The 26,327-nt window shown below is 38.5% G+C and overlaps 1 protein-coding gene across 7 annotated transcripts in view; it reads right to left on the minus strand.

The window, feature by feature from the left end:
* Window positions 1-1,285: 1,285 nt before the first annotated feature.
* The window catches only part of acsl1a (acyl-CoA synthetase long chain family member 1a), a 151,079-nt gene continuing 126,037 nt past the window's right edge, over window positions 1,286-26,327 (minus strand). For 3 of the 7 annotated variants that reach the window (XM_060835303.1, XM_060835322.1, XM_060835332.1), the window contains exons 9-21: window positions 22,761-22,812; window positions 22,335-22,408; window positions 21,117-21,194; window positions 18,353-18,487; window positions 16,659-16,793; window positions 15,615-15,710; window positions 14,254-14,326; window positions 12,404-12,492; window positions 10,600-10,716; window positions 8,049-8,192; window positions 4,428-4,529; window positions 3,847-3,918; window positions 1,287-2,979 (exon numbers count right to left, since the gene is read on the minus strand). In XM_060835303.1, the coding sequence (XP_060691286.1) occupies window positions 2,839-2,979; window positions 3,847-3,918; window positions 4,428-4,529; window positions 8,049-8,192; window positions 10,600-10,716; window positions 12,404-12,492; window positions 14,254-14,326; window positions 15,615-15,710; window positions 16,659-16,793; window positions 18,353-18,487; window positions 21,117-21,194; window positions 22,335-22,408; window positions 22,761-22,812 (1,308 nt within the window). In that variant the 3' untranslated portion in view covers window positions 1,287-2,838. Of the gene's footprint in view, window positions 2,980-3,846; window positions 3,919-4,427; window positions 4,530-8,048; window positions 8,193-10,599; window positions 10,717-12,403; window positions 12,493-14,253; window positions 14,327-15,614; window positions 15,711-16,658; window positions 16,794-18,352; window positions 18,488-21,116; window positions 21,195-21,245; window positions 21,324-22,334; window positions 22,409-22,760; window positions 22,813-26,327 lie in introns of all 7 variants that reach the window. The other 4 variants (XM_060835357.1, XM_060835348.1, XM_060835339.1 and 1 more) reach the window with 2 other exon arrangements.

The raw sequence follows: 26,327 nt of genomic DNA on the forward strand, positions 1-26,327 counted from the left end.
ACCCAAATCTAGATGTAGGTTTGCTCGCTGAGCTGGAAAGTTCATTTTCAGATGTTTCATCACCATACTAGGTAATATCTTCAGTGAACTTCCAGGTGAAGCACTGCTGATGTTTCCTGCTTTCTATTTTATATGTTTCGGTTTCTTTGGATTGGCGATGTCATTTCCTATTGTGATGTCATTTCCTGTTATTTTTCTCAGGTGGTGGTAATTGGGGTCCAAGTTAGTGTGTTTGTTGATAGAGTTCCAGTTAGTTAGAATGCCATGCTGCTAGGAATTCTCGTGCTTGTCTCTGTAGATCGAAACACAGAGTTAAAATGAAGCTGGGAAATTCAGACAGATTGAGCCAGAGGAAGAATCTCTGTGGGAAAAAAAAATCATTGTGAAAGCCAATTCTGAGAGTAAGGTTTTCCAGGGTGAAAACCACAAAAGTAAACCCTCAGGAGCCAGGAATCACCTTGGGCAGTATAAAGTATATCTGTGAATTCTGTTTTTGGTTATGCTGAAAGAACATGACGAACATTCTGTTTTGTGTTTTGAAGTATAAATTGTCTACAAAGAAAATATGTTATCATAAGTCTTTCGTAACAGTAAAAGTCTTAAAATTTGAAATATTGTCATATCACCATCCTTTTAGCAATCAAGTAAAGTTCAAATTTCTTTTTTAAAATGATCAGTCTCTACAGAGTTTGTAACAAGTGACCATGTGACCCCTCTGCCAGGGACGCATTCAGGACCAGCAGCAGGGGCTGACCTCAGTTCCTTCCACTGGGGGGAAAATCCAGTCTGACGAGCTTTTGGCACCTTTTCCTTTGGCGATGAGGTAACTTCATTTCACAACTTTTGTTGAACTACCTCCCAGACTGACATCACATTATCTCACCCCTTAAAACTCACCTTTCTCCTTCCTCAGCCTTTCCTCCCCAATCATTACTTCCATCCTTTATTCCTCATCATTCACTAAACCTCAAGACCCAACTCCCTTGTATTGAGCCGCAGTTACAGCCCAAGATTTGGGAAAACATTTGGGAACTGGAGCAGCAGAAAGAGGGCAGCATGAGTGGATTGTCAACTGCAGTTCAAAAGCATAGAGCAATATGACCACTCCAGGAACAACTTTGCCAAGTCGCACCACAAACCAAGGAGAACTGAATCAGAATTGCTGCATATTAGGAAAAGCCGGACTTACAACAGAAACAATACAAAATTAAACTTTGCTGGACAAGAAGGACTGAACGTAAAACATTTATTATTAATATATTTACTTAATAATAATGAATGATTCAATAAGACAATTCTAAGTCACCATGGTCCATGAGCAGCACACACTCACCAAGTATCAATCCTATATATACCATTTACTCCCTTTTATAATCATCTTGACAAAAAAAATAAACACTTTGTTTTATTTACAAAAGTAGTATACCAAGGTGGAGTATACTGGTTTGATAAAATAGTCAAATGAACACATTACTTGATTGCAGAACACATATGCATAATTCTTACCCTGTTTTGAAGGCACAAGAATACAAACAAAGTAATCTGCATTTGCGAATGCAGGGCCTTCCAGCTTATAGCAAAGTACATAAGATTAAAATTGGATTTCACAGATTCTTTCCCCAGTAATGTGAAAGTGACAGCTTTCATGAATAAAGGCCATTGCCTGTTGGAAAAATAATAATGCAATCAGCAAGCTTCAGTTAATATTAATTTATTCTCAAACCTTAGAGTGCACCAACACAGCACAAAATGCTGCATGTTCCCAAACTGGATGGAACAGTTATTTCTGGAGTTGAGTTATGATTGTTCTTTGCAAATCCTCCACTCAAAGATTGCAAAATGGTTGAGAATGCAAAGGATGCCAACTACAGTAGAATTGGCTACATGTAAGAGGAACTTCAATTATCCGAAGGATACGGGAGGGGAGTATTTAACGCGGTTAATCGAATACCAGATAGTTGAGTGCTGGATAACATAATTAGAGCTGAAAATATGTTGCTGGAAAAGCGCAGCAGGTCAGGCAGCATCCAAAGAGCAGGAGAATCAACGTTTCGGGCATGTGCCCTTCTTCAGAAAAACATAATTAGCCAAGTATTGGGACCTGGCGATTTTGTTCGGATGATCAAATGCCGGATAATCAGGGTTCCTCTAAACTATTGAAACAGGTTTTGGTGTCTTGATAACAAGTACCAGTTTGCAGACAGTGGGGGTGGTCACATAATACACTTCACAAGGTGACTATATTCACCTTATTTCAGCACAGCAAGTAATTTTTTGTCATCGATGCATAGAACTGAATGATGAACGAAATACATAAAACATACTTTTTTTTATTTTACTGACAATTTTGCAAATTCTGTTTTGGTTCTGTGTACAAAAACATTTACAATGCCAAGCCTTTTTTCCTTATACATCAAATATTAAATCTTCGGGAGATATCATAAATTAAAAATGTAATCTTGTTAAAACTTTCAGTGTTATTCTTCATTTCATTTTTAGATATTTGTGCAACAGTTGCTGTATACATTGATATAAAAAGAATGTTATTCAATAGTGCATTTGAGACAACTGTACATCTTTTACTCATGTGCAGCTTTGTGCTTCCATTTCATATCAAGTTTGCTATCCCAGTCCCCCATGAAAGAGATAAGTGTTCCAAATATAAGGCATTTTGGAAATCCATATATTTAAACAGTGATCTCTGAGATTTTTGGCTCACAAGGCTTGTTGTACAAAATATATACTCTCGTTAGAGGTCATTGCAAAGCATCTGTTAACAGTTTACCATTACCAAATCACCAAGGCCATTAATTACATTTGCTTAAAAAAAGTGTTTGTTTATACAGTGATGTTTTTGTAAAGTTCAGCAATCTGTGAACGAAAGAATTTTCTCAGCTCTGCCCTCTTTGCCTTGAACGTTGGAGTCAGAAGGCCATTTTGAACAGTGAACATCTCAGGATACAGAGCGATATCTTTCACCTATTTAAAAAAAAAGTTAATTATTAAAACAAGTCAGGTCATCTTTGGACTCAATTACATTCCAATGTGAACTGTGCTTAAATTCTGCGCAATGAATCACAAGAGAACAGAATAACCTAAGAATGTAAAAGATTCATCAAATTAGTACAAGCACAATAAAACATAGCTGATCTTAGTCTAATCAGAACCTTAGTCTCACTATCTACTAACATCTTACCAGTGTTCCTTGCTACAACCCTGAATTACCACTAGAAGTGCTTGTATTGCTGGAGTCAACAGCATCACGATATTAGGTGTCCATTTTCCAGCAGCAATAAGATATAATTTTAAAAGGGGTGCAGAAACAGGAACATGGGGTTGTACGTGTACAAATCAATGAAGGTGTCAGGCAGGTTGAGAAAGTGGTTAAATCAGTCAGCTCCCAGCACAGCGTGTGGCCAGGGCCCATTTATGGCCTTAAATATTAGGGTTTTGACCCAAAGCAGAAAATCTTGTCCCTACATCTTCAGCTTAGGTTAATGTTATATCCTAAGGCTATTACTAATTTAAGGTTGAGATTTATTTATTTTTCCTTCAGTTGTCTGCATTCTCCTGCGGCCCGTGATTTTAAAATAGTGTGTCAAATTTGAAGTTTATAGTTTTGATTAAACTTCAGCACAAATGAGAAATGTATTTTTATTATCATCAAAAATGTGAATGGATTGGCAAAGAAATAATAATTCTGTACAAACTTAGGAGCAAATGGCCACACAAACAACAAACAACAGAGAGGAAGTCACTTAGTTAAGGAAGGAAGAAAGCAAATGGAAAAAAAGAATAGGGAGCAAAGGATGTGGAACACAGCCAATAAAACAATTACTTGCTTACTTGTTCAAATGACTTGAGTCCAGCTTCCTTTCCAATTTGTGTCAAATTTGCTAAAATAGCATCCTTTAAAACCTTTTGGGAAAAAAAAACAATTGCAAAAGCTCTATCACTGGAAATGCAAACAAAATTGTTAAGTTTTGGAAATTATAAATTGAGCTAAATAGTTAAGGCAGAATACAGAAAAAAAACCAAAATGTTTTCAATCAAATTTATGCAGCAGAATTGCTGTTCCTGCAAATTTGATCTTTTGGATATATGAACACTGGCAATTTTTTTCAACTGCACAGCCTCTTTAAAATTTCAAGAGTTTCTCACAATCGTAGTAATTTACAGGAGTCCACTCAAGCATAGTATACAAATGCAATTGTAGGTTGCTGTTAGGTGGTCACACAGCTTACAGGGAACATTGAATGGGGGACAAATTAAATATCATAATTACTTCTAACATATACTGTATATCCTCCCTACCTGTTGCAGCTACTTTGTGGCAATAAAAAAAAGTTTGCCACGTGTGTACATTTGGTATTCAAGCCTGTTTAACTTGTTCAATATATGTTTTTATTTAAATGCTCAAGACTTGCCTTGTTTTTACACAATTCCTCAAATGTCCCTGTAATATTTCTCCTTTGTGCCCATGCAGGTAACACTTCAGGATCAGGTACCACAATTCCCACCAGAAAGGCCTGAAACATAAGAAATCAATATGGCATTTGGTGTGAGACAAGACCTCAGCTAATTATTGCAAAAGTCTTCCTCCTTGCCTGAAGTTAGACATGTCCACAGTTAATTCATAAAGGTATTCTAAAATGGATCCTTTGAAACTTATCTGTGCAATAAAAGTGTCTAAACAAACATGTTAAAACAAATGCAGATAAATTTCACACATTCAGAAACAATGGACTGTACAAACCTGTTAAAAAGTGTCTACTTATAATAGGTTAAAATGTGAGAAATTAAATTCTAATTTCCTGCCCTTCTCTAACTCCAAACAATGCAAAGAAATTTGTTTCCTGTCTACCGTAACACATTTTGCAGTAGTTCCCTGTGATCAGAGGATAGAGTACAATCACTATACCTACATCTTTGTAGAATGCCCCTCAACAATCCAGAGATCTCTTAAAAGAAAGTTACTGGATACTCACAAAAATCAATGCATGTTTTGTAGATCTGAGGTACTACGAACAGCATGTTTAAAAAGAAAATATGGCAAACAACATTTGAAACATTGTGCTTCTATTTTACAAGCAAACTAATAATTTTGGATTCAAAATGTACATTATTTATAGCAGCAGCCCTTAGCCTTGGGGTGGGTGGGAGAAAGATCTGCAAGTTGGGTTCCCTGATCTCTTGGCACTTTTCTAGTTCCATGTGCAACTTGTATATTACTCACTCTGGTTGACAAAATTCCTATGTGCTTTGTCCAAGTTTGAAATAAAGATTACCCCATTGCACACATCCATTGCAAAAGGACCGGGCCTTTGTCCTCATGAAGCAGGCAGAATATGCTTCAAGTTAAATTCAACAGGAGACCAAAGCTATTCAGCTTCCACAGACCTTCAGGGCCTTTGTTCAGAATGCTACCGCAGTGATAAAATGGTGTGTAAAAGTGTAACATCCTCTACCATAACTTATTTCTGTCTCATCTCAATATCTAAGAAAGCTCCTCACACAAATATCTGCAATGAGATGGTTGTCCAAACAGCCTGTTTCTGTGCTGTATATTCTATGTAATTATAAACAAAAACTTGAAAGCTCCTTGACCAGATCACAAAGCAGACCCGTTGCAATTTACGAAATGTTAAACTTTGTCTGACTTTTAATATCCACATATTCAAATAATACAGTAACTTCTTTGTTCATTCACAGACATCAATGGCAAGGCCAAAAATTTATTGTGTCTTTCCAATTCCCTTTCAGATAGGACTAGTAAGCTGCCTTTTCACATTTTCAAACACAATGGAGCTTGTAAGGCCTTTTCAGAAGCTTAGCCACACAATTAGGAGTCACATAAATACTAGGCCAGGTAAGGACAGAGACTTGTTTCCCTAAAGAATACTGGTGAGTCAGAGTTTGAAGACTGATGGTTTCATGGTTACCACTATTGATATGAGCTTTTTAAAATCCAATTCCTATGATTTAATAAACTGAACTGTCATTCTGTGGATGCCCTGCTGAGAGTTAAACTCATGCTTCCAGATTCCATATTGCACCAAACTGACCTGCGAGCATCAGTAGACAGTTTTTACATAAAGCAAGAAAACAATTGAATAAAACACACAAAAGTAGCTAAGTTGCTGTAATGATTTAAATTACTACATTGGCAAATATGAGTCAAATCGAAGCTCTCAAGGGTAATCACATCAATTAGATTTTAATTGACAAATACAATCTTCAATTTGAATCTAAGCCATTTGAAACCAGTCTGACAAGTACTTAGATGGAACAATGCCAATTTTCTGGCAATTTAATATTCAGATCGTTCCCCTATTCTACTAATGTTTGACTAGGATTTACAAGAATTAGTTTTTTTTTCCAAACATCTTAAATAATTTCTTGTCAGATGTAGATACAACATGCTGAAATTTTAGCCTTGATGAGCCCAGGTATGGAGATAGGTGGGCAAGGAATTTTGCTCAGCTTGACACCACCTCCGTCCCTGCTTTAGGGCCATTTTCCCAGTGGTAGGAAGGGACAGCATCTGGCAGAGTAGCCAATTTGAGCAATTAAAGGCCTATTACTGGAGGCTTACTATGGTTTTTCCAGTCAGCTTCCGTGTTTCCACAGCTTGTAGGGGTCTTCCCTCTATAAGGAGGCAAACATTCTCTTCAGGCTGAGAGAACTTTTGCCTGGTTTTAGCATCTTCATATTCAAAATTTTAAGAAGTTAGTGAAAGATGCCTTGATTTTTGGGGCACCCTCTCCTTTACCTAGCTGTAAGGGCATCTTGTTGTAGTTTCCAAAGTTAAGAACCTCCTATTAGGCAGTGAGCCCACCCTCTTGCCAACTTGAGGAAAAAAAATCATAGGATAGTAATGGCTCTCCACACAAAGCACTAAGACATAGAACATTACAGCGCAGTACAGTCCCTAAGCCCTTGATATTGTGCCAACCTGTGAAACCAATCTGAAGCCCATCTAACCTACACTATTCCATTATCATCCATATGTTTATCCAATGACAAATTTCTTCCTGACAATGAGCTTCAGGAGCCAGTCAGGAGTATTCCATCCAAACTCAGCTTGGGCAGTGGCAGAAAACGGTTCGCATGAGTTTACGCAATTCCTTCTGGATCTTCACTTCAATGTGGAGGAGAAGCTTGCGTTCATTATCCCTTTGTGTAATGCCATCAGGAGCACCTTGTTCTAAGTGGAGGTACTCATGTGGCAACTCATGTGGGAGGTGCCATAGAAAATGCAGATCAAAACAAACCTTCAACTGCAGAAGTGGCAAATGAATTCTTTGAAGACAGATGAAGGCTGCAGCAGCAACACACACTCCTAGTTATCATGGCTAGATATTTCACCAAATTCTGACCACAATACCATAAAAAAATAATGTGGACAATGATGGCAATTCAAGGTCCCCATGTTAAACAATGTAAAATAATGATTCACTTGCCAGGTCTTGTGGTGATCGTGAATTAGTGATGGGGACAGGGCAACAAATCTGGGAGTTCCTAATCAAGAAACTACCCACAGGCGACAGATGCATGAAGGTTGTTGGACACCTGTGTTTGGGGGGGGGGGGGGGGTGGAATGAGGTGCATTTGGGCAGCAGCCTCCATGACTGAGTGGTCCTCTTCAGGATACCCTCTGCTCACATCAAGTGGGGAACAACAGATACCCTAACATATCACTGTCCCACTTCCTTTCATCCAATTCATCCAAACACCTTAATGATGAGGCAGTGGTAGAGAGGGTATAAAAAGAATCAAATCCTGCCCTCTGGATCCCAATAGTTTATGGGACATCCTGACCCATATAGCCAAAGGTTGGAAATCAGCTTGCTCAGTCACATGAAGACCCATGGCAGAAACTTACAACCAATATCATTCCCTAATTCCCTGATTGAGAGCCAATGGCTTGCTAGAACTCAAATTAAAATTCACCCCACAGAAGCCACTGTTGAGTTATACCATTGCTTATAGTAGCTAAGAATTCAAAATGGAGGACTTCTGTTGTTCCATTTAGAGCTTCGAATTACCTGCAGACTGTCACCATGGACAAACACCTGGGCCACAGGCTCACTTCGGACGTAGACGTTCTCAATTTTTTCTGGTGCAATGTACTCGCCCTGTGCCAGTTTGAAGATGTGCTTCTTTCGGTCAATTATCTTCAGAGTGCCATTCTGGTGTAGCAAAACAAAGGCTGCCTTTTAATCAGAAGCTATTGCACAATTCTTACAGAAACCTTGCTATTAAAAAAGGTTCCACAACTCAGAAATTACTTAAGACCAGAAGACATAGGAGCAGAAATTAGGCCATTCAGCCCATCGAGTCTAGTCTGCCATTCAATCATGGCTGATAAGTTTCTCAATCCCATTCTCCTGCTTTCTCCCTGTAACCCTTGATCCCATTGATACTCAAGAACCTACCTATCTCAGTCTTAAATACACTCAATGACCTCCCCTCCACAGCCTTCTGCGGCAATGAATTCCATAGATTCACCATTCTCTAGCTAAAGAAGTTTCTCCTTCTTTCCATTCTAAAAGATCAATGCCCTCAGGTCCTAGTCTCTCCTACTAATGGAAACATCATCCCAACATCTACTCTGTCCAGACCATTTAGTATCCTGTATGTTTCAATTAGATCCCCTCATCCTTGTAAACTCCCAGCAAGTATCAACCCAGAGTCCTCACATGTTCCTCATATGTTAAGCTTTTCATTTCTGGGACCATTCTTGTAAACCTCCTCTGAACGCACTCTAGGATCAGTACATCCTTCCTGAGATAGTGGTTAGCACTGCTGCCTCACAGCGCCTGAGACCCGGGTTCAATTCCCGCCTCAGGCGACTGACTGTGTGGAGTTTGCACGTTCTCCCCGTGTCTGCGTGGGTTTCCTCCGGGTGCTCCGGTTTCCTCCCACAGTCACAAAGATGTGCAGATCAGGTGAATTGGCCATTCTAAATTGCCCGTAGTGTTAGGTAAGGGGTAAATGTAGGGGTATGGGTGGGTTGCGCTTCGGCGGGTCGGTATGGACTTGTTGGGCCGAAGGGCCTGTTTCCACACTGTAAGTAATCTAATCTAAAAAAAAATATGGGGTCCAAAACTGCCACAAGGGCTCTCTTTCCTACTGGTCATTAGTGGGTCAGATTGCAGAATGAAAGGGGGAGGATGTAGTTAAAAATAAATTATCAGGAGCTTGGAGTAGAGTAGGTCGTGACAATTGGTCCTCAAAACCAATAGTAATAACACTAAGTGATGATTTGATTCAGCAACTCTGTCTTAACTGCAAAAATACCATTATTGCTGACCATATAAGTTTGCCAACCTAACTTATAAGCCATTGCACCTTTCTGTAAAATGTAATCATTAAGGAGTGTGAGGGAACCAACCATTTCCAATGTTTCTCCCCTCTGCTGCTCTCAGACCTTGCATCACATGATCACAACATCACAGATGATCAGTTCCAAAGCTGCAATTTGACACCCTTGAGCCAAACTGTTCTCCATTGTAAAGGGTGGGACAGAGTATGTGGTAGGGAGAACACAGACCAGCATTTTGCTCAAGCATCATCACTTCTTGAGACTTTTGCTTCATGGTTCCAGCTAGGCATTAGTTAGCAGATAGGTCACCATTTTGAATTTTAACTTTTCTTCCAAGGTTGAACTTGATTCCAAGTATCAACCCATTAAAATGTGACATGTGGCAAGTGGAGGGACGTGGGAGTAAGTGTTAAGAAAGCCACATTAAATGATTTTGCAACATTGCAACTGAATTCCTAATGGCTGCATAGCACAAATCCGCTCCTTAAATTTGTACTGACTAATAATCTCACTTAATGAAACCAAAGTGATAAGTATCTCCTGCTGCACAACATATAAACTTTAAGATATAAGGGTTTAGATATTTGGTGGGGAAGAGTAGATGAACTTTCAGCCTGAATTCTAATCTCAGCTATTTTTAACTCAAAGAGCTCAAAATGGGAACATCTTCAAGTCCTCAGCAATTTCACAATCTGCCTGAAATTAAAATGATTTGAAAATTTGTATTCTTCAATACTCAATATTTTAGTTGCTTCTGAATTCCCGCTACTGCAGAACGAATTTACATAATATACACCATTTTATTTTTCTCCTATGATTAATTTTCAAACCTTCACAGGCAAAGAAGTATTTCTATTCTGTCATAGTTAAACTGCTATTTCTATTTCTATTCACATTAGCATTACCACACGTAATGGAAAGTTTTCCAAATTCTGACAGGGTCACCTCTCAGGTCAGATACATAAATAACCGACCAAACGCTCATTCCAGAGGCCATGAAAGCTTACAAACACAATTGTTTAAGAGTGGTGGAGAGTACTGTATTTAAAAATAAATCATATTTCCAGAAAAAATGAGGGGGTACTGGTAACAAAGTAAAGTTGTGTGTGTGTCTGAGTGAGAGTGAGAGTGAGAAAAACAAACAATATAATTGATATTAACAAATTTTCAAGGTTACAGCTGAATCCTTTGGAATCTCTCAGGGTCCTATAACAATAGAGTTTCATTGCAAACCTGTTGAACAAGGAGATAATCAAGAATATCTTCCTTACTGGCAGCCATTTTCCTATATCCCCTGTGTGCAACCAGCCGTGGTTATCCAGAGCTTCTGCTGTTTTCTCAGGGTCTTTAAGGTAACCATGGAAAACATTTGTCCCTTTTATACATATCTGAAAGAAGAAACACAAAGAGAATTTCTGACACTATGAGCAAAGTGTTGATAATAAAAGTAATGCACCTCCAAGTGCTAACCTTCATTCCTCCACAAAATAATCTGGTGCAAACAATAGGAAGGATATCCAGGTTTGATCCATCAGACACTGCCATCTTCTGCCTGGATAAGTACAGTTCCAAAATTAACCAAGGAATTCAATACCATCCAAGGCAAAACATCTGCTTGATTTTCACCCCAGCTATCAACCATGAAATTCTCCAGCAAAGCACATAGTGGCAGCTGTTTGTGTACCATTTATTGCAGCAATTATCTAGGATCCTTCAACAGCACCTTCCAAATTTCAAAGAAATATGGGGAGCTGGCAGCCAACTGCAGCTGAAGCCAAAATTCAGCCATGAGAATGTTAAATGACAAAGCAGGTTAGACAGGCTGTATGGTTCACTCCTGCGCCTATATAGTTTGTCCTCAAGTTCTGTCAGCGATGCTCATATCCAAAGAACAAAAATAAAAGCCAGGAATCTAAACAGATTGTAGAATCTACACTGTTATTCACCTTATTCTCTGAACATATATTTACACTACAGCAGATGGCAGTTAAACAGTGCAAATACGACATATTTCATCCAATAATTTGAAAATTTTTTGATTCACTGATGTTTCAAATAACCATTTATAGGTTTCCATATTGAAAGTATATTGTCAGAGAGTTTCATGTCCACATTGAGAGGCATCTCTGAGCCTTTCAAATTTAACACTAAAATAGGTTAGGATGTGTTCTCACTCTAACCTTTTGCTTGCTGTCCAGTGTGTGTGAGAGGATGTTTTCCTGTTCTTCAGTTCAGACTTTAATTCCATTCGTAGAATCATTATGCAAGTCCCACTTCTTTGGAGTATAATCCAATTAGTCCCTCTCCCCCAACTCTCCCATTTCTCTCCAATATTTTCCTATTTCAAGTGTTTATCCAATTTGCTTTTTGAAAGTTATTGATTTTTTAAATCCTTTTTGCAGTACATTCTAAATCATAACAACTCATTGGGAAACAGTGTTTCTTCATGTTGTTATTGTGCTTTTTTAAAAAGTGCATGGAATCTGCATCTGCTCTTTACCAACCTTTCTGCTGTTGGAATTACTGCATCCTTGTTAACATTAACAATACCCCTCCTGACATGGAATATCTCCCCCTGACCTTCTACTTTCTCAGACCCTCCCTTTGTTCTTTTCTTAATCTCACTATTTCACCTACACAAATATATTATGTATCTATCATTTTCTACTTGTAATCAAAGCGCTTATGTATTAATTCGGTTTCTCTCTCCATAGATGGCACCAGACCTCCTAAGTATTTCCAGCATGTTTTTTTCTGCTTAATTCAGATTAAATGTTGTGCTTTTTAATGTCATAAATTACTTTTTTTCTTAAAAAAAGGTCTTATTCTACACCCTATTCTTATAGAGTTGAATTCACTCTTGCAGCAATATGACTAAAGGTAATCAGGTTGCTAAATTACCAAATTCTCTCCTTGTGGAACATTCCCATGGTTCAGGATAACATACCATGCAATTCCCTGTGAATGGATTTCAGAGCTTAATGCTGTCTTTAAGTCACCTCTACATTAGATTAATGCACCAGTCCAAAATTAAATCTTCATAATATGCAAGAATACAAAACATTATCTACTCACCTCACCCTCCCCTGCTCTTGCAAAATAGTTCATTTCTTCTACGTCAACAAGTTTAATCAGATTGCAAGGCATTGGAGCTCCAACATGTCCTGCAGATGAAACAGGAGAAACAGAAATGAAGGAGTTCACCTGCATGAACTAAAATGCCGCCCATAATGGGCAGCAGACATGTTAAAAAGGTATATGCAAACAGTAAAAATGTTCATTAACCAGACTAAAATTTGTTCAACATACATAAAGAATTATTTTTCATGGAATATCAACCTAACCAATACGTTATCAAGAAAATTAAGCTTTACTACTGTATTTATTTAGTGTTGAAGGGCAAAATTACAGAATACAATTTTGTTACCAGCTCAAACTGTTATCATTGGATATGCAATTCCTGATGAAGGGCTTTTGCCCAAAATGTCAATTCTTCTGCTCCTGCCTGACCTGCTGTGCTTTTCCAGCACCACTCTAATCTTGACCCTGAATTACTAAGAACACACCAACCAAAAAAACTGCAATAAGTAAATTAAGTTAGATGCACCCGAAAATTACATGAAATCTTAAATCAGTGGAATCAATAAAAGGAACAGAAATCACAGTATAATCTGTGGTTGGGAGGAGATGATAATACTGCATACCCTGGGCATTATCGATATATATTTTTACTGCATACATATTCAGTTGTAGTCTGATGCATTTAAACAATATAAAATGCTTTGAGCATTTGCACTGTATTTTTAACAAACCAACTCACAACTCAGGAAATTCAGCATACTGTCAGCAAATTTCCCAACGTTGTGGTCTGTCTAAATTTAGAAACAACACCTACCAGAGAGAGGGTATACTAGAGAAATAAGTAATTTCTATAAAGGAAAGATGGAAACGTTTAATTATAAATATACAGCATCTGATTTATGTTTTGAAGATTTGTTACCAATGATTGAATCTTACTTTTTTAGGCCAAGTCCAAATTGCATCAAGTTATTGGGAGGGTTTCACATCACAAGGCCTAGCAGGATTTCTCTCCAAATCTCACCAAACTCACCACATTATATATTCACCTGCCCCTGTGGCATCTCTCACATCCAATTTCCACCCCACCTTAAAATGCACCATGCAATTTGCTACTCAGCTGATAGCTGCCAAAAGACCAATATCTCTTGAGCCTGCGCCATTTTTGTAAAGCCTCATGCATCAGGACAGGGGTTACTCAATTATGTCAAGAGCCATGGTCACAGTGGGGAGCCCTTCGCCCCCAGTAACCAGCCTTGTAAGCCCCTACATCACATCAAATGCACCAGGAACACGAGTGCTCTAGAATATATGAATTGTAACAGCTGCCAGAGTAGCAAGCAAGTGGCATGGAGCATTCCCACTCCTGCCTTTCTTCATGCCATGGAGAAGGTGAGGACAATTTAAGGACTGTGGTCCTATTGCATTGCACTATGTGAGCTCTCAGGAATCCCAACGCAGCTAGCCAATTCCAGAAAGCAATTGTCTACTTACCATGCACAAGCGGACATTGGATCCAACAAAAATAACACCCATCAGATATTTTCATATTTGCCATGAGTAAGGGCAGCTGCAGAGAACACTCAGCAGAAATGACTGTGGGGTGAACAATAGGCTCCCCGCACTGGATTACTGTTTTTCATCCTGCCTGTTTCCTTCCCACTTGCTTCAGACAAGTGCACTGACTTACCTTGACTGAGGTCCAAGCAAAATGGGAGTCAGGCAGGCAGACCAAGAGCAGGAAATTGTGGTGCTGGGCAGACCAAGTCAAATTTGTCCCTCCTGTTCTTTTAGAAACAACCAATGTATTATATTGAGAGGTTTATTAGGGGAAAGGAAAGTCTTACCTGCTGACCAATCTCCAGGAAGGGTCATTGAACAGCCTGCAGTGCACTCAGTTTGTCCATATCCCTCATAAAACTGTAAAGGATTACCACAAAGGCACATCAATTTTTAAAAAATAGATTATACTCAACAGAAACTCCCCCTCCCCCTCCAAATCATGATTCAGCATTTGTCAACTGAGGGTAAAATCCTGAAAAAAGAATTCTAATGTAGTGACTCCATGAATCTGGATACTTATACAAACAAACCCCCAAGTGGCTTTTTATCAGCACCACCTTCACTTCTGAGTGCAATATTCTAAATGAGAAAATATTAAGACGATACAAAGTATAATATATTAGCACTTCACTGCAGTGTGTTTCAGCTTAGGACTCTAATTTATGGATCTTCTACTAATTGGTCTACTGGACCACACAAAAATCTGAAGGTCCCCACCCATCCAGGATTGCTCAGTGCAGCACTGACAATGTGGACAAGAATGTGTGGATGCCAAGTTAGGAAAGATCAGGATTCAGGTACAATGCTTCCATTTTTTGGGGGTGGTGGGAATTCCAGAACAAGTGTACAAGATTTTAAAATTGGAACCTAGCCACTTGGAAAGGTTCCAACCATTGTTGGTTCAATGCAAAGCATCACAGTTTGAGAAGTTGATGACAGTCAATGAACTGCAAAGTTGATATTGCAAAAGCTGACCTTGGGCTATGAATATGGTGTCATGGGATTCCACTCAGATAGTTAAGAGTAGAAAGAGAGAATCACAGATGCAGCCTTGATGTGTTGATGCGTCTATCCCACAGATTAATTGCAGGTGCAAGAGAAATCATTTGAGGAATCATGACTTTTGGGATTCCACAGAGGTTTTGTGAAATTTCTGACTTGTGGGCAATCAGCAAAATTACAGTGGAAAACAGAAAATCTTTGCAGAATTTAAAGCCCTGATGTCTGCACTGGTACAGGTGGAATTGAAACCAGATGATAGCAGGTAAGTTATAGAAAAAAAAAATGGTCAGCAGCGCATTAAGACAAAGAAAATGACAAGAATGAGAAATCATGGTAGTTGTACCCAAATACTTTGTTAGTGGCTTTGGCCAGGGTGTTGGGTGTTAGGCACATGGAATTCATTTGACAAGAAAGTTAGGGGTGTGAGAGACAGAAGACACCATCTACTGAGCAGATGACTACTCCCATCACAGTCACTTCCTTAGAGTAATGATTAACACACCTGATCTTTGACTGCATATTTAAAAATAAACTGGATAACAGGTCCACGAAACTAAACAAGCTAATTTCTCAATAAAGTTTCACGTACAAACGAAAAATTAGTAATGTTTAAACAGGATCATAGATCAGAAGTACAGCTTACCTGGCAACCGACAGCAGCCCTGATGAAGGTAAGCACGGTCTCAGACACAGGAGCCGCACCAGTTACCATTAATTTTACCTGGCCACCAAGACTATCCTGCAGGTAGAAAGTGCAGTGATAACCAGAATATTGAAGAAATTTGAATATCAAGAACCAAACATCAATATTTCTTCACGGTGTATTAAAGTAATACTTTTGCTGTTGAATTATATACAAAACATCATGAAACACAACTACTTTTTTCTATGCAGCCAGAAAGCTCCCACTTCCAGAACACAACCCAAAAAGCAAAGGAGATGGAGATCTATTAAACGGATCTTCATTTTTTCTTGAGATTTACATCCATCTTCATGGATCCTTCTGGTCAAGAATGGAATAGTTAACATAATGTTAAATAACCCATGGAAGTCCTGTTTAACAAAATCTTATCTGGCCCAAATTTCCTCATTCTCCCACTTGACAAAAACCTGCCTGCTCATGGAGGAGGGCATTGCAGCCTGTGCTTGGTCAAGTTACAATGCAAAGGCTGTAAAATGGCAGCCATGTAAAGGTCACACAGCTATTGTTTGGACAGAACTCGAAGGGCCAGGAGCCTGCAAATACTAAAAGCCAAACCAAAGCTAAATTTTCTCACCTGATTTTAGGTACTTTTCCATTGTTGGAGCTTTCCAATACTAGGGGTAAAGCTGGTAAGAATTAACATAAAACTGGAAATTCACTCTGACTATACTTTTGGTTCAGCCAGAGCCCATGCCAGACTTATACTGGAGCAAAAGTCAAATAGAACACACTCAGCCCTTTTCACCTTGGTTGTACGTGCCAAAAATCTCATGATCCTGCCCGAGACAATTTGATGTTTAAGTTTCGCTAATACTTGGTGTCGAGTGATACTGTTGCGGGGCACATGTAAGAAAGTTGGTGGTACTTTTTTTTCCGTGTTAAAAAGTGACAATCGAATGCTACTACCACATCAGGGTTCAATGTTAAATAGTCATTATTGGATAAAGCCTTTCCCTAGTTAGAACCTGCATGTGTGATACAAACCTGTATTTTCCGGAAGACTAACTTGTCCCATATGCTGTTGCGTCGCATTATGCCTTTTCGAAGCTCTGCTGTTTTTCTCCAAGTAGCAATTTGCAATATCCATCTTTTCAGAAAGCTGTTGGCCTGGCTATGGATCTACAAATCAAACTCATGTTAAATTATCAAAGAAGCACTGAAATTGCAGTCAGCTCATTCCTACTTTAGGCAACTGAATGCAATCAAAAGCAAATGAAAGATTTCTAAAGACTTTTGCTTTACTTGTATTTGAGAAAAGTAAATTTCGTGCCACAGTCACTTTCTTTTTCATACACAGTCATACAATGTTACAGCACTGAAACCGACGATTCAGTCCATCAGATATGAAGCTTTGCTATTCTCCACACATCTTCACATTTAATCACAAAATCCCGCTCAGTCCTATTTCCTTTCATACTCCCTTTACCTCATAAGCGCCTCTTAAAATAATTTATGGAATCAGACATTTATGGCAAAGAATTCAATCTTCTAATCTGCTTCCAAACAAATTTGTTTTTGATTTTAATTCTGTGCTCCCTCAGTACTGTCTTGCTGAGCAGTGGAAATATTGTTTTGTTGTAACTCATCATAATCTCAATCAGTACATTTTCCATTATTCTCCAACTCTAATAAAAGATCCCTCTTCTCAAATCTCTCTCCACAACTAAATCCAATCCATAGGTGATCTTTTAACCATTCATCTGGCTGTTTAGCAAGTTTAAACAAGAAAGGGAAGAAACAAAATAATTATTAGATATCATAACTACCATCATTTACAATGGTAGTTATAGGTTCTTTTAGAAACTGAACTCAATATCGTGCTCCTCTTCATAGGAAGCTCCATTGGAAACTACAAAGCACTTCAAAAAACACAAACATTATTGGGGGTTACTAAGATTAGAAGTGACAGACAGTGAACACACTGGTATAGAAGAAAATGAGAGATTGCAACAGACATTCCCAGATGATTTAACAGATGTGTTTAACACTAATTTGCCAACAGCTGGGTAAGTAGAAACACATATCTAGAACAAGGAGTAAATATTGAAGAGAATGAATAACTTCTATTGGAACATAAACAGTTAATAGACTGTAAAACACATAGCCAGAGGTTAGTAATTGCAGAAGAGAAAATGCCAACAGTTAATAGATGAGATAGACTGATGAAGGAAACGTGTTGGGATTGGTGGCAAAGATCCTTGGAATGGGTACATAGGATTAGGATACAAATAAACACCTAGCAGAAATGTTTGTTTCTGTATTGTAATTCCTAGTATGTCTATGTAAAACCTAATTGAGGCATCCTTTAGACCTGCTGTCAATGGATCAGACAGTCATAAATGGGCTGGAGGTTGTGGCAATTCACAAAGCGGCTTTGCAGTATACAAGAAGCTGCTATATTGCAGAATTAGAGTTTCTGTCAAAAGCTGATGGTTAATGTCCAGCCAAGCATGGGCCTGGCTTTTAGAAAGCATCACTTGTCAACTTTACCTACAAAATGGCAAATGATTTAAAGATTGGTTAAATATGCACTTATGAATCCTAGCCTCCTTTACAACTGGTAACTGGGGGGAAAAAAAATAATTTGCACAGTACTGTGATTTAATTTTTCCAAGAAAAGTGAAACATTCGGTCTTGCAAATCACAATAGATAAACTACAGAAAGAGCTCATACATACCTTATCATACATCCTATTTAGCAATCGAGGGACAACAGGAAAAATAGTTGGCCGCAAAACTTTGATGTCATCCATTAGCAATCTGATGTCTCCCTGAAAGAAGCCAATTCGTGCACCATGGCAGAGAACCACAATCTGCAAAGTAAATTAGATCTATCAGCAAAAAAAAGCTACAATATTCACAGGTGAATTGGCCACGCTAAATTGCACATAGTGTTAGGTACGTTGGTCAGGGGTAAATATAGGGTAGGGGAATGAGTCTGGTTGGGTTACTCTTCGGAGGGTTGGGTTGGACTGAAGGGCCTGCTTCTATACTGTAGGGAATCTAATCTAAACTTTGCGTAAATCTATGAAGAGAGATAATGGACAATCATTTATTGAAAATTCATTTTTACATAATTCAAACTCTTGACAATTCTTTATTGAGCAAGTATTAAAAAGTTAAGGTGACAAGGCAGGAGGATATAGAAGTTAAACAGCCTGTCAAACAAAATATATTTTTGAAATTAATGTGCCAACTTTGAGGATGTCAAAACTTCTATTTAACGTTGTATGAAACTCATACACAAAATATTTCAATTATGAATTTTTGTTTCTTTATATGATGCCGTTATTATTCTTTGATCATAAAGGGAATTCACTGGAGCCACATACATGAGGTACAGGAAGTTCTTCTACAACATGATGGTTGCATTCTTGTGCAACCCTGCATTATAGAAAAATCGTGCTTTAGAAACAGCACTTAGAGTTGGCAATGTAATCATGTTACAGCAAACACACATTTTTAAAAGTTCACACTTCAGAAACAGTGCCTCCAATTTGTCATTCACATTACAGTGAATTCTCGTTAACAAAACACACATTATAGCAGAACGACCAGTATTGCATTAAATGTAGCATTGATTCAATTACTACATAGACCTGAAAGGTAGAATTTACTGCCTATCATTATGGACTTAAACTGCTGCAAAGCTGAAGTTTGGTCATATTCTGTCATGATAGAATGAAAACCAGAAACCCATGCTTTGCAAATATTATTACCAACTGCTAGAACGAATTGAGCACGACTTTCTTAATTATGTTTTTAGATTCCTGAAGAAGGGCTTATGCCCGAAACGTTGTTTCTCCTGCTCCTTGGATGCTGCCTGACCTGCTGCGCTTTTCCAGCAACACATTTTTCAGCTTTAACTATGTTTTTATTCTTGTATGGGAAATGGGTGTGGCATTATTTCTCATCCCTAGTTGCCCTGCTACATCATTTCAGAGAGCAGTTAAAAGTCAACTACAGTAGATGTGATCTATATGGACTTCACTTCAGTAAGGCTTCTGACAAGGTTCCCCATGGGAGACAGGTCAACAAGATTAGATCTCATGGAATACAGGAGAACTAGCCATTTGGATACAGAAATGGCTCAAAAGGTAGAAGCCAGAGGGTGGTGGTGGAGGGTTGTTTTTCAGACTGGAGGCCTGTGGCCAATGGAGTGCCTCAAGGATCGGTGTTGAGTTCACTATTTCTCATCATTTATATAAATCATTTGGATGTGAGTATAAGAGGTATAGTTAGTAAGTTTGCTGATGACACCAAAATTGGAGGTGTAGTGGACAGTGAAGATGGTTACCTCAGATTACAACAAGATCTTGACCAGATGGGCCAATGGGCGAAGAAGTGGCAGATGGAGTTCAATTTAGATAAATGCGAGGTGCTGCATTTTGGGAAAGCAAATCTTAGCAGGACTTATACACTTCATGGTAAGGTTCTAGGGAGTGTTGCTGAACAAAGTATGAACCTGCACCCCAAGGTCTCTGAGTACAGGAGGTGGGAGGCCATGTTGCACTGTACAGGACATTGGTTAGGCCACTGTTGGAATATTCCATGCAATTCTGGTCTCCTTCCTATTGGATAGATGTTGTGAAACTTCAAAAGGGTTCAAAAAAGATTTACAAGGTTGTTGCTAGGGTTGGAAGATTTGAGTTATAGGAAGAGGATGAATAGGCTAGGGCTGTTTTCCCTGGAACATCGGAGGCTGACGGATAACCTTATAGAAGTTTATAAAATTATGAGGGGCATGGATAAGATAAATAGACAAAGTCTTTTCCCTGGGATGGGGGAGTCCAGAACTAGAGGGCATAGGTTTAGGGTGACAGGGGAAAGATATAAAAGAGACCTAAGGGGCAACTTTTTCACTCAGAGGATGGTACATGTATGGAATGAGCTGCCAGAGGAAGTGGTGGAGGCTAGTACAATTGAAACATTTAAAATGCATCTGGATGGGTATATAAATAGGAAGGGTTTGGAGGGATATGGGCCAGGTGTTGGCAGGTGGGACTACGTTGGGTTGGGATATCTGGTCAGCATGGATGAGTTGGGCCAAAGATCTGTTTCCGTGCTGTACATCTCTAGGCTCTATGACTATTGTTTGTCTGGAGTCACATGTAGGCCAGACCACGTAAGGACAACAGATTTCCTTCCTTAAGGAACATTAAGGAAATAAATGGGTTTTTATGACAACTGATAATGGTCACTATTAGATTAGCTTTGTGAAAAAAAAACCCAGATTTTCTTCTGGTCTTCAAATTTTTGCCATGGTGGCATTCAAAGCTAACAATGGTGAGCAGAGGAAAATATTTGTGCCAATCTCATTGTCAACATTAGTCTGGGTCTCTAGATTATTAGACCACTGATATTACCACTACACCACCATCTCTCATAACTATTCTATGCTTTGAAATATGGTTTAGGTTTCTGAAGTTTTTTTGATCTTACCTGCACCAAGCGTTCAAACATGTGTGCAAGTGGTAAATAGGAAATGTGTATGTCAGAGGGTGATGCCACCCATTGTCCCTGTAAAGACACAACACACAACTCAGGTTTGAGTTAATAAAACAGACCTACCTCCACCAATCTTTCAAACATATGACCCAGAGGCAGGAAAGAGATTAGAGTATCATCTGGAGTTGGGACATTCACATTCTGCAAGATTATGGAGGATGATAGATAATGAAGTGAAAGGAAAGAAGATAGGATAAGATAGGTACACCCATGTTTAAATTTAGAGTAAAAAAAAATCAAAACACAGGAAAAAGAAATCTTGAAAAACTTAAATCTGAAGTTGTCCATACTTCTTAGTCATATTGTTAAATCATTAAACTTAATAGTATCGCTGACTCAGCATATTAATGCAAAAAAAAAGTCCTTTAATACATGTATAAGCTACTGCCTACTGTTTACATAAAATTTTAAGTACATTCTTAGAATCAGAGAATTCGGAGGCACAGAAAGAGAGTGTCCAGTCCAACACAACTATGATATCTAAAAATATCGCTTCATCTCATTTATCACCTATTTCTAAATATTTAATAACTTTTCTTTTAAAAACTGTGACAGGCTCTGCTTTTGGCTTGGCATTCCATGGGGCAATAACATAGTCATAATAATTTATTCCAACTTTTCAATCATTCTTTTGCTGGTGATAATATAATTATGCCCATTAGTCACCAATTCACTGACCAGCAGAAACAGTTTAATCAGAAATTTTCCCTTCTGGAATCACTTTCATCAGAATTGTGAAGTGATGTTCACAGAAACTTCATAGCAGTTCTTGCAATACTAGCTTTGACTGCTTTACAATTAATGTTACTCACTTGAAAAGAGCACACTATAAAACAAGCAACTCATTAAACATTTAATGCCACAGGAGACAGTGTGGGATCCAAGGGATATCAAATTCACCACTTGAAATGCCAAGTAAATAAAGATAAAATTTAATCGTATCTCAGTACACGTGACAATAATAAATCAAGCAAGAAAGCACTTTTGAAATGCATTATAAAATCATTTTCACATTAATTATTGTTCATGCTCTCTTAAAAATATCATACCTAACAAATCAACTTAAAATGACACCTGCACATCACAAAAAAAAACACAAAATACAGATGCTATTTTGAAATACAGGGCATGATGATAGCACCTGGTGTTTACCTCTGTGACTTTCACAAATGCAGAGAAATTAGACACGACGTTTCTATGCGTCAGCATTGCCCCTTTAGGATTTCCTGGAAGGGGAACAATGATCCATTAACTCATAAAATCAACATCAGGCCACCGATCGAGTCGGGGACAAACATGATGAAATAGGACATGTATCTTTTAATTATTTTAAGAGAAGAGGCATTAAGTAGATATGACATAATGAATTATAAAATGCCAAAATTTTTAAAAATATATTTTCAGCACAAACCTAATGTGGGTGAAATATGAAAAATAATTGGGACATCCATAGCTGTTTAACTCTGAATGTAGTTTTATGAATTTTGTTGCCAATGGAAACAGCATATTGACCTTGGAAACTGGGAATATCCACTGAGAAAAAGCAGAAAATGACTCATCAATTCCAGTAGTACTTGCCTGTGGTTCCACTTGTGAAACAAATAACAGCTAAGTCATCAGGTTGCGGTGGCTACAAAGACAGAAGACACCAGGTTATATAAAAAATGTCTTGACAAAAATCTCCAGTCTCATGTTTCTTTCACTTTTTAAATGGTCCGTAGGCATTGAGGACAAAGCCAATGATTGAGGACCTGGATGCATTAAAGAATGTGGCCCACCTTCATGAACTACTAGAATCCACATGGTGCAGAAACCCACAGTGCTATTGTCAAAACAGAGGCAAAACACCGATTTATAAGTAGCCAAAAATTAAGATATTTGAACCATTGCATGTCAGTTTGTTACAAAAGTAATATTCTTGTTACTAAATTAGACAATCCATTCAGGGCTAGGCATCAGTTAGCTCAGTTGGCTCAACAGCTGACTTGTGACACAGAGTGACACCAGCAGAGGGAGTTCAAATTCTGTACTGGCTGAAGTTTCCATTAGGACCCACTTTTTCAACCTCACCCGCAGATTTAAATCCACCATATGTTTCTCTCCAAAAGTGGCACTAATGGCAACTATAATTTTAACCAACAAGGAACACAATATAGGATGCACCTTCAGTGAAGTGGTGAAGGAACGTTACATTGTTGGAGATGCCATCCTGTGAATGAAATATTGAACCGAAGCCTCACCTCTCCAGATATTAAGTAGGGTCAAAATTACTTCCTTGCAAGTCCCAGTGCAAGGATTCCCTGAGAACTGGCAAGACAGTTTGAACTTCCGGTGGGCAATTCCTCTGCTCCCCAGGATCTTCCAATAAATTCTCCTACCCCTGAGTTAGCAGTAAAGACTGTGGATTGTGTCCAGCTTACTTAACTGCTGAAATAGCTATTTCATCTTTGCAGTATCTTACATCATTGGATAATGGCTGTCCCTTGTCAGTGGATTTTCATGGAGTTGTATACATCATATCTTCAATCTGTGTCAGCAGAATTTATCCCTGAACCCATCTGCAGGTTTGTGTTGAAGCATGTAAACATTCTACTTCAATATATTGGTTACTCTGGATTCTCTCATTCACTTTCAGTGATTATATTATTGGTGATACCAATGTGTTCATTTCTTCAGTTCTACTATTTAAGGTTACACGATCCCAGGATTCTTCCTGGGAAGGTAATATTCTGCTTGAACTCACCTCTTTTGAGTCACCTGAGCATCTAACATGAAAATTAAACCTGTCATAGTTACTTGTTCCACCAAACTGTATTGCACTCGGTGTTACATCAGATATAGATTTGTCAATTGATTCAAGTGGTGTACAATGTTCACTGGCTCTTATTTGGCTTATTTCTCCTTGCAAACCTTACTGACTCTCGCAGGTTGAATGTTCTTCAGTGTTAATAGCAGTGGAAAATATTTGTGCCAATACTGTTGGCAGTATGAAACAAATTTCCTACACAAATACGACTAATCCCAATAGATCTTGATTCTTGTTTAAGTCTGCCATGAGTCTAGGAGCCTTATGAAATCTTCAACTGCTGTCATTTATACTGGTTGCTTCTTGACATTTTATTCCTTAGGCTTACGTGGTTCAACCCTGTCCAAAATGATTGAGGTCAAGACACAATTTCCTACTCAAGAGCATGATATGGAGGTGCCCGAGTTAGACTGGGGTGGACAAAGTTAAAAATTGCACAACACTATGTTATAGTCCAACAGGTTTATTTGGAAGCACTAACTTTCAGAATGCTGCTCAGTTACCAGGTAGCTTTGGAAGGGAATCATAAGTCACAGAATTTATAGCAAAAAATTATCGTTTCAGTTGCATGACGCTTCTTATAGAACAGGTTGCAGGTTTTGGTTCATGAATATGTAAATCTCAGAACTTCTTTTAAGTCACATTCTTGAGATAAACTGAAGGTTTCATATAAAAAAGATGACATCTTAGCTCAGACAATGCATTAAAAGCTGTGAGGTCAGAGTCTGTATGCCAATCTGGAGTCTGACAGGTTTTAGATTTTTAAAATTTAGATTAGATTAGATTCCCTACAGTGTAGAAACAGGCCCTTCAGCCCAACAAATCCACACCGACCCTCCGAAGAGCAACCCATCCAGCCCCATTCCCCTACATTTACTCCTGATTAATGCACCTAACACTACGGGAAATTTACCATGGTCAATTCACCTGACCTGCACATCTTTGTACTGTGGGAGAAAACCGGAGCACCCGGAAGAAACCCACACAGACAAAGGGAGAATGTGCAAACTCCACACAGTCAGTTGGCCGAGGCAGGAATTGAACCCGGGTCCCTGGCACTGTGAGGCAGCAGTACTAACCACTGAGCCACCCCTATATCCAAAGTAGAAGTTTATAAAATGTTACATGGGTTGACTGTCTGCATTGACTGCTCGTAGATTGTGCAGTTTTTGAGTAAAATAGAATGTAACTGCAAATATAAGTTCTCCCCATAGACTTATGTGTGTGTGTGTGCGCGTGCGAGAGAGAATATCACAATACAGGTGACCCTACTACACTATCTCACACAATCTTACATACTCTCACACTCACGCAGACGCTTTCTCACACACATATACACCTCCCACACTCATACCCATGCACGCACCCTCTCACAGGCGTAAACTCCATCACACTTTACCAAGCATACACACACACACTCATGTGCACTCACACATACACACTCACATGCACACACCCACCCAATCTCTCTCATTGACGTACACACACGTATAAGTCTATGGGGTGAATTTGTATTTTGAGATACACTCTATATTGCTCAAAAAGCGCAAAAATCTGCAGGCAGTCAATTTTATAAATTCCTACTCTGGAAGTAGAACCAGTCTGACTCAAGATTTGGATACAGACAAACTCTAACCTCACACCTTTAATGTGTTGTCTGAGCTGAGATGTCACCTTTATTTTATAAAACTTTAGGTTATCCTGAGATTGTGACTTGAAAGAAGTTCTGGGATTTACATATTCATGAACTGAAACCTGCAACCCATTATAAAAGATGAAAGACTAAACAGCAATCTGGGTTTGTTCAATATATCCTTACAGTTGCATGACAATATTTTGCTATAAATTCTGTGCCTTAGGATCCTCTTCCAAAGCTACCAGATGAAGGAGCAGTGCTCCGAAAGCTAATGCTTCCAAATGAACCTGTTAGACTATAACCTGGTGTTGTGTGATTTTAAAACCTACTCAAGAGCAAGAATTCTTGTTTGGGAAGTGTGTGTAAAATTTCTGCTACTTGGGAGTCCCCTGTATTGGAGAGTTGCTTGTAACATACCATTAATCTTAAAACGCTGTGATTTCTTGACTATGTAGTTGCTTTGTTCTTGGCTGTAGACCATGACTTCTTAAACATGATTTAATAATATAGCGACACCCGTACTAGCGTCTCACTTGAAATTTGAGAGATGACTATTGACAAAACTATCAGCTTGTGAGAATATAAAATTTAGATAAAATGATTTTCCTTCATTAACAGGATATATGCAACATCCTTTGATTTCTTGTTCTTCTGAAACAGTGTTCCACTTTTGCATATTTTCTGAAAGCAAAATATTGTATGA

The sequence above is a fragment of the Hemiscyllium ocellatum genome, chromosome 2 (genome assembly GCF_020745735.1).
Source record: "Hemiscyllium ocellatum isolate sHemOce1 chromosome 2, sHemOce1.pat.X.cur, whole genome shotgun sequence".
Classification (NCBI taxonomy): Eukaryota; Metazoa; Chordata; class Chondrichthyes; order Orectolobiformes; family Hemiscylliidae; genus Hemiscyllium; species Hemiscyllium ocellatum.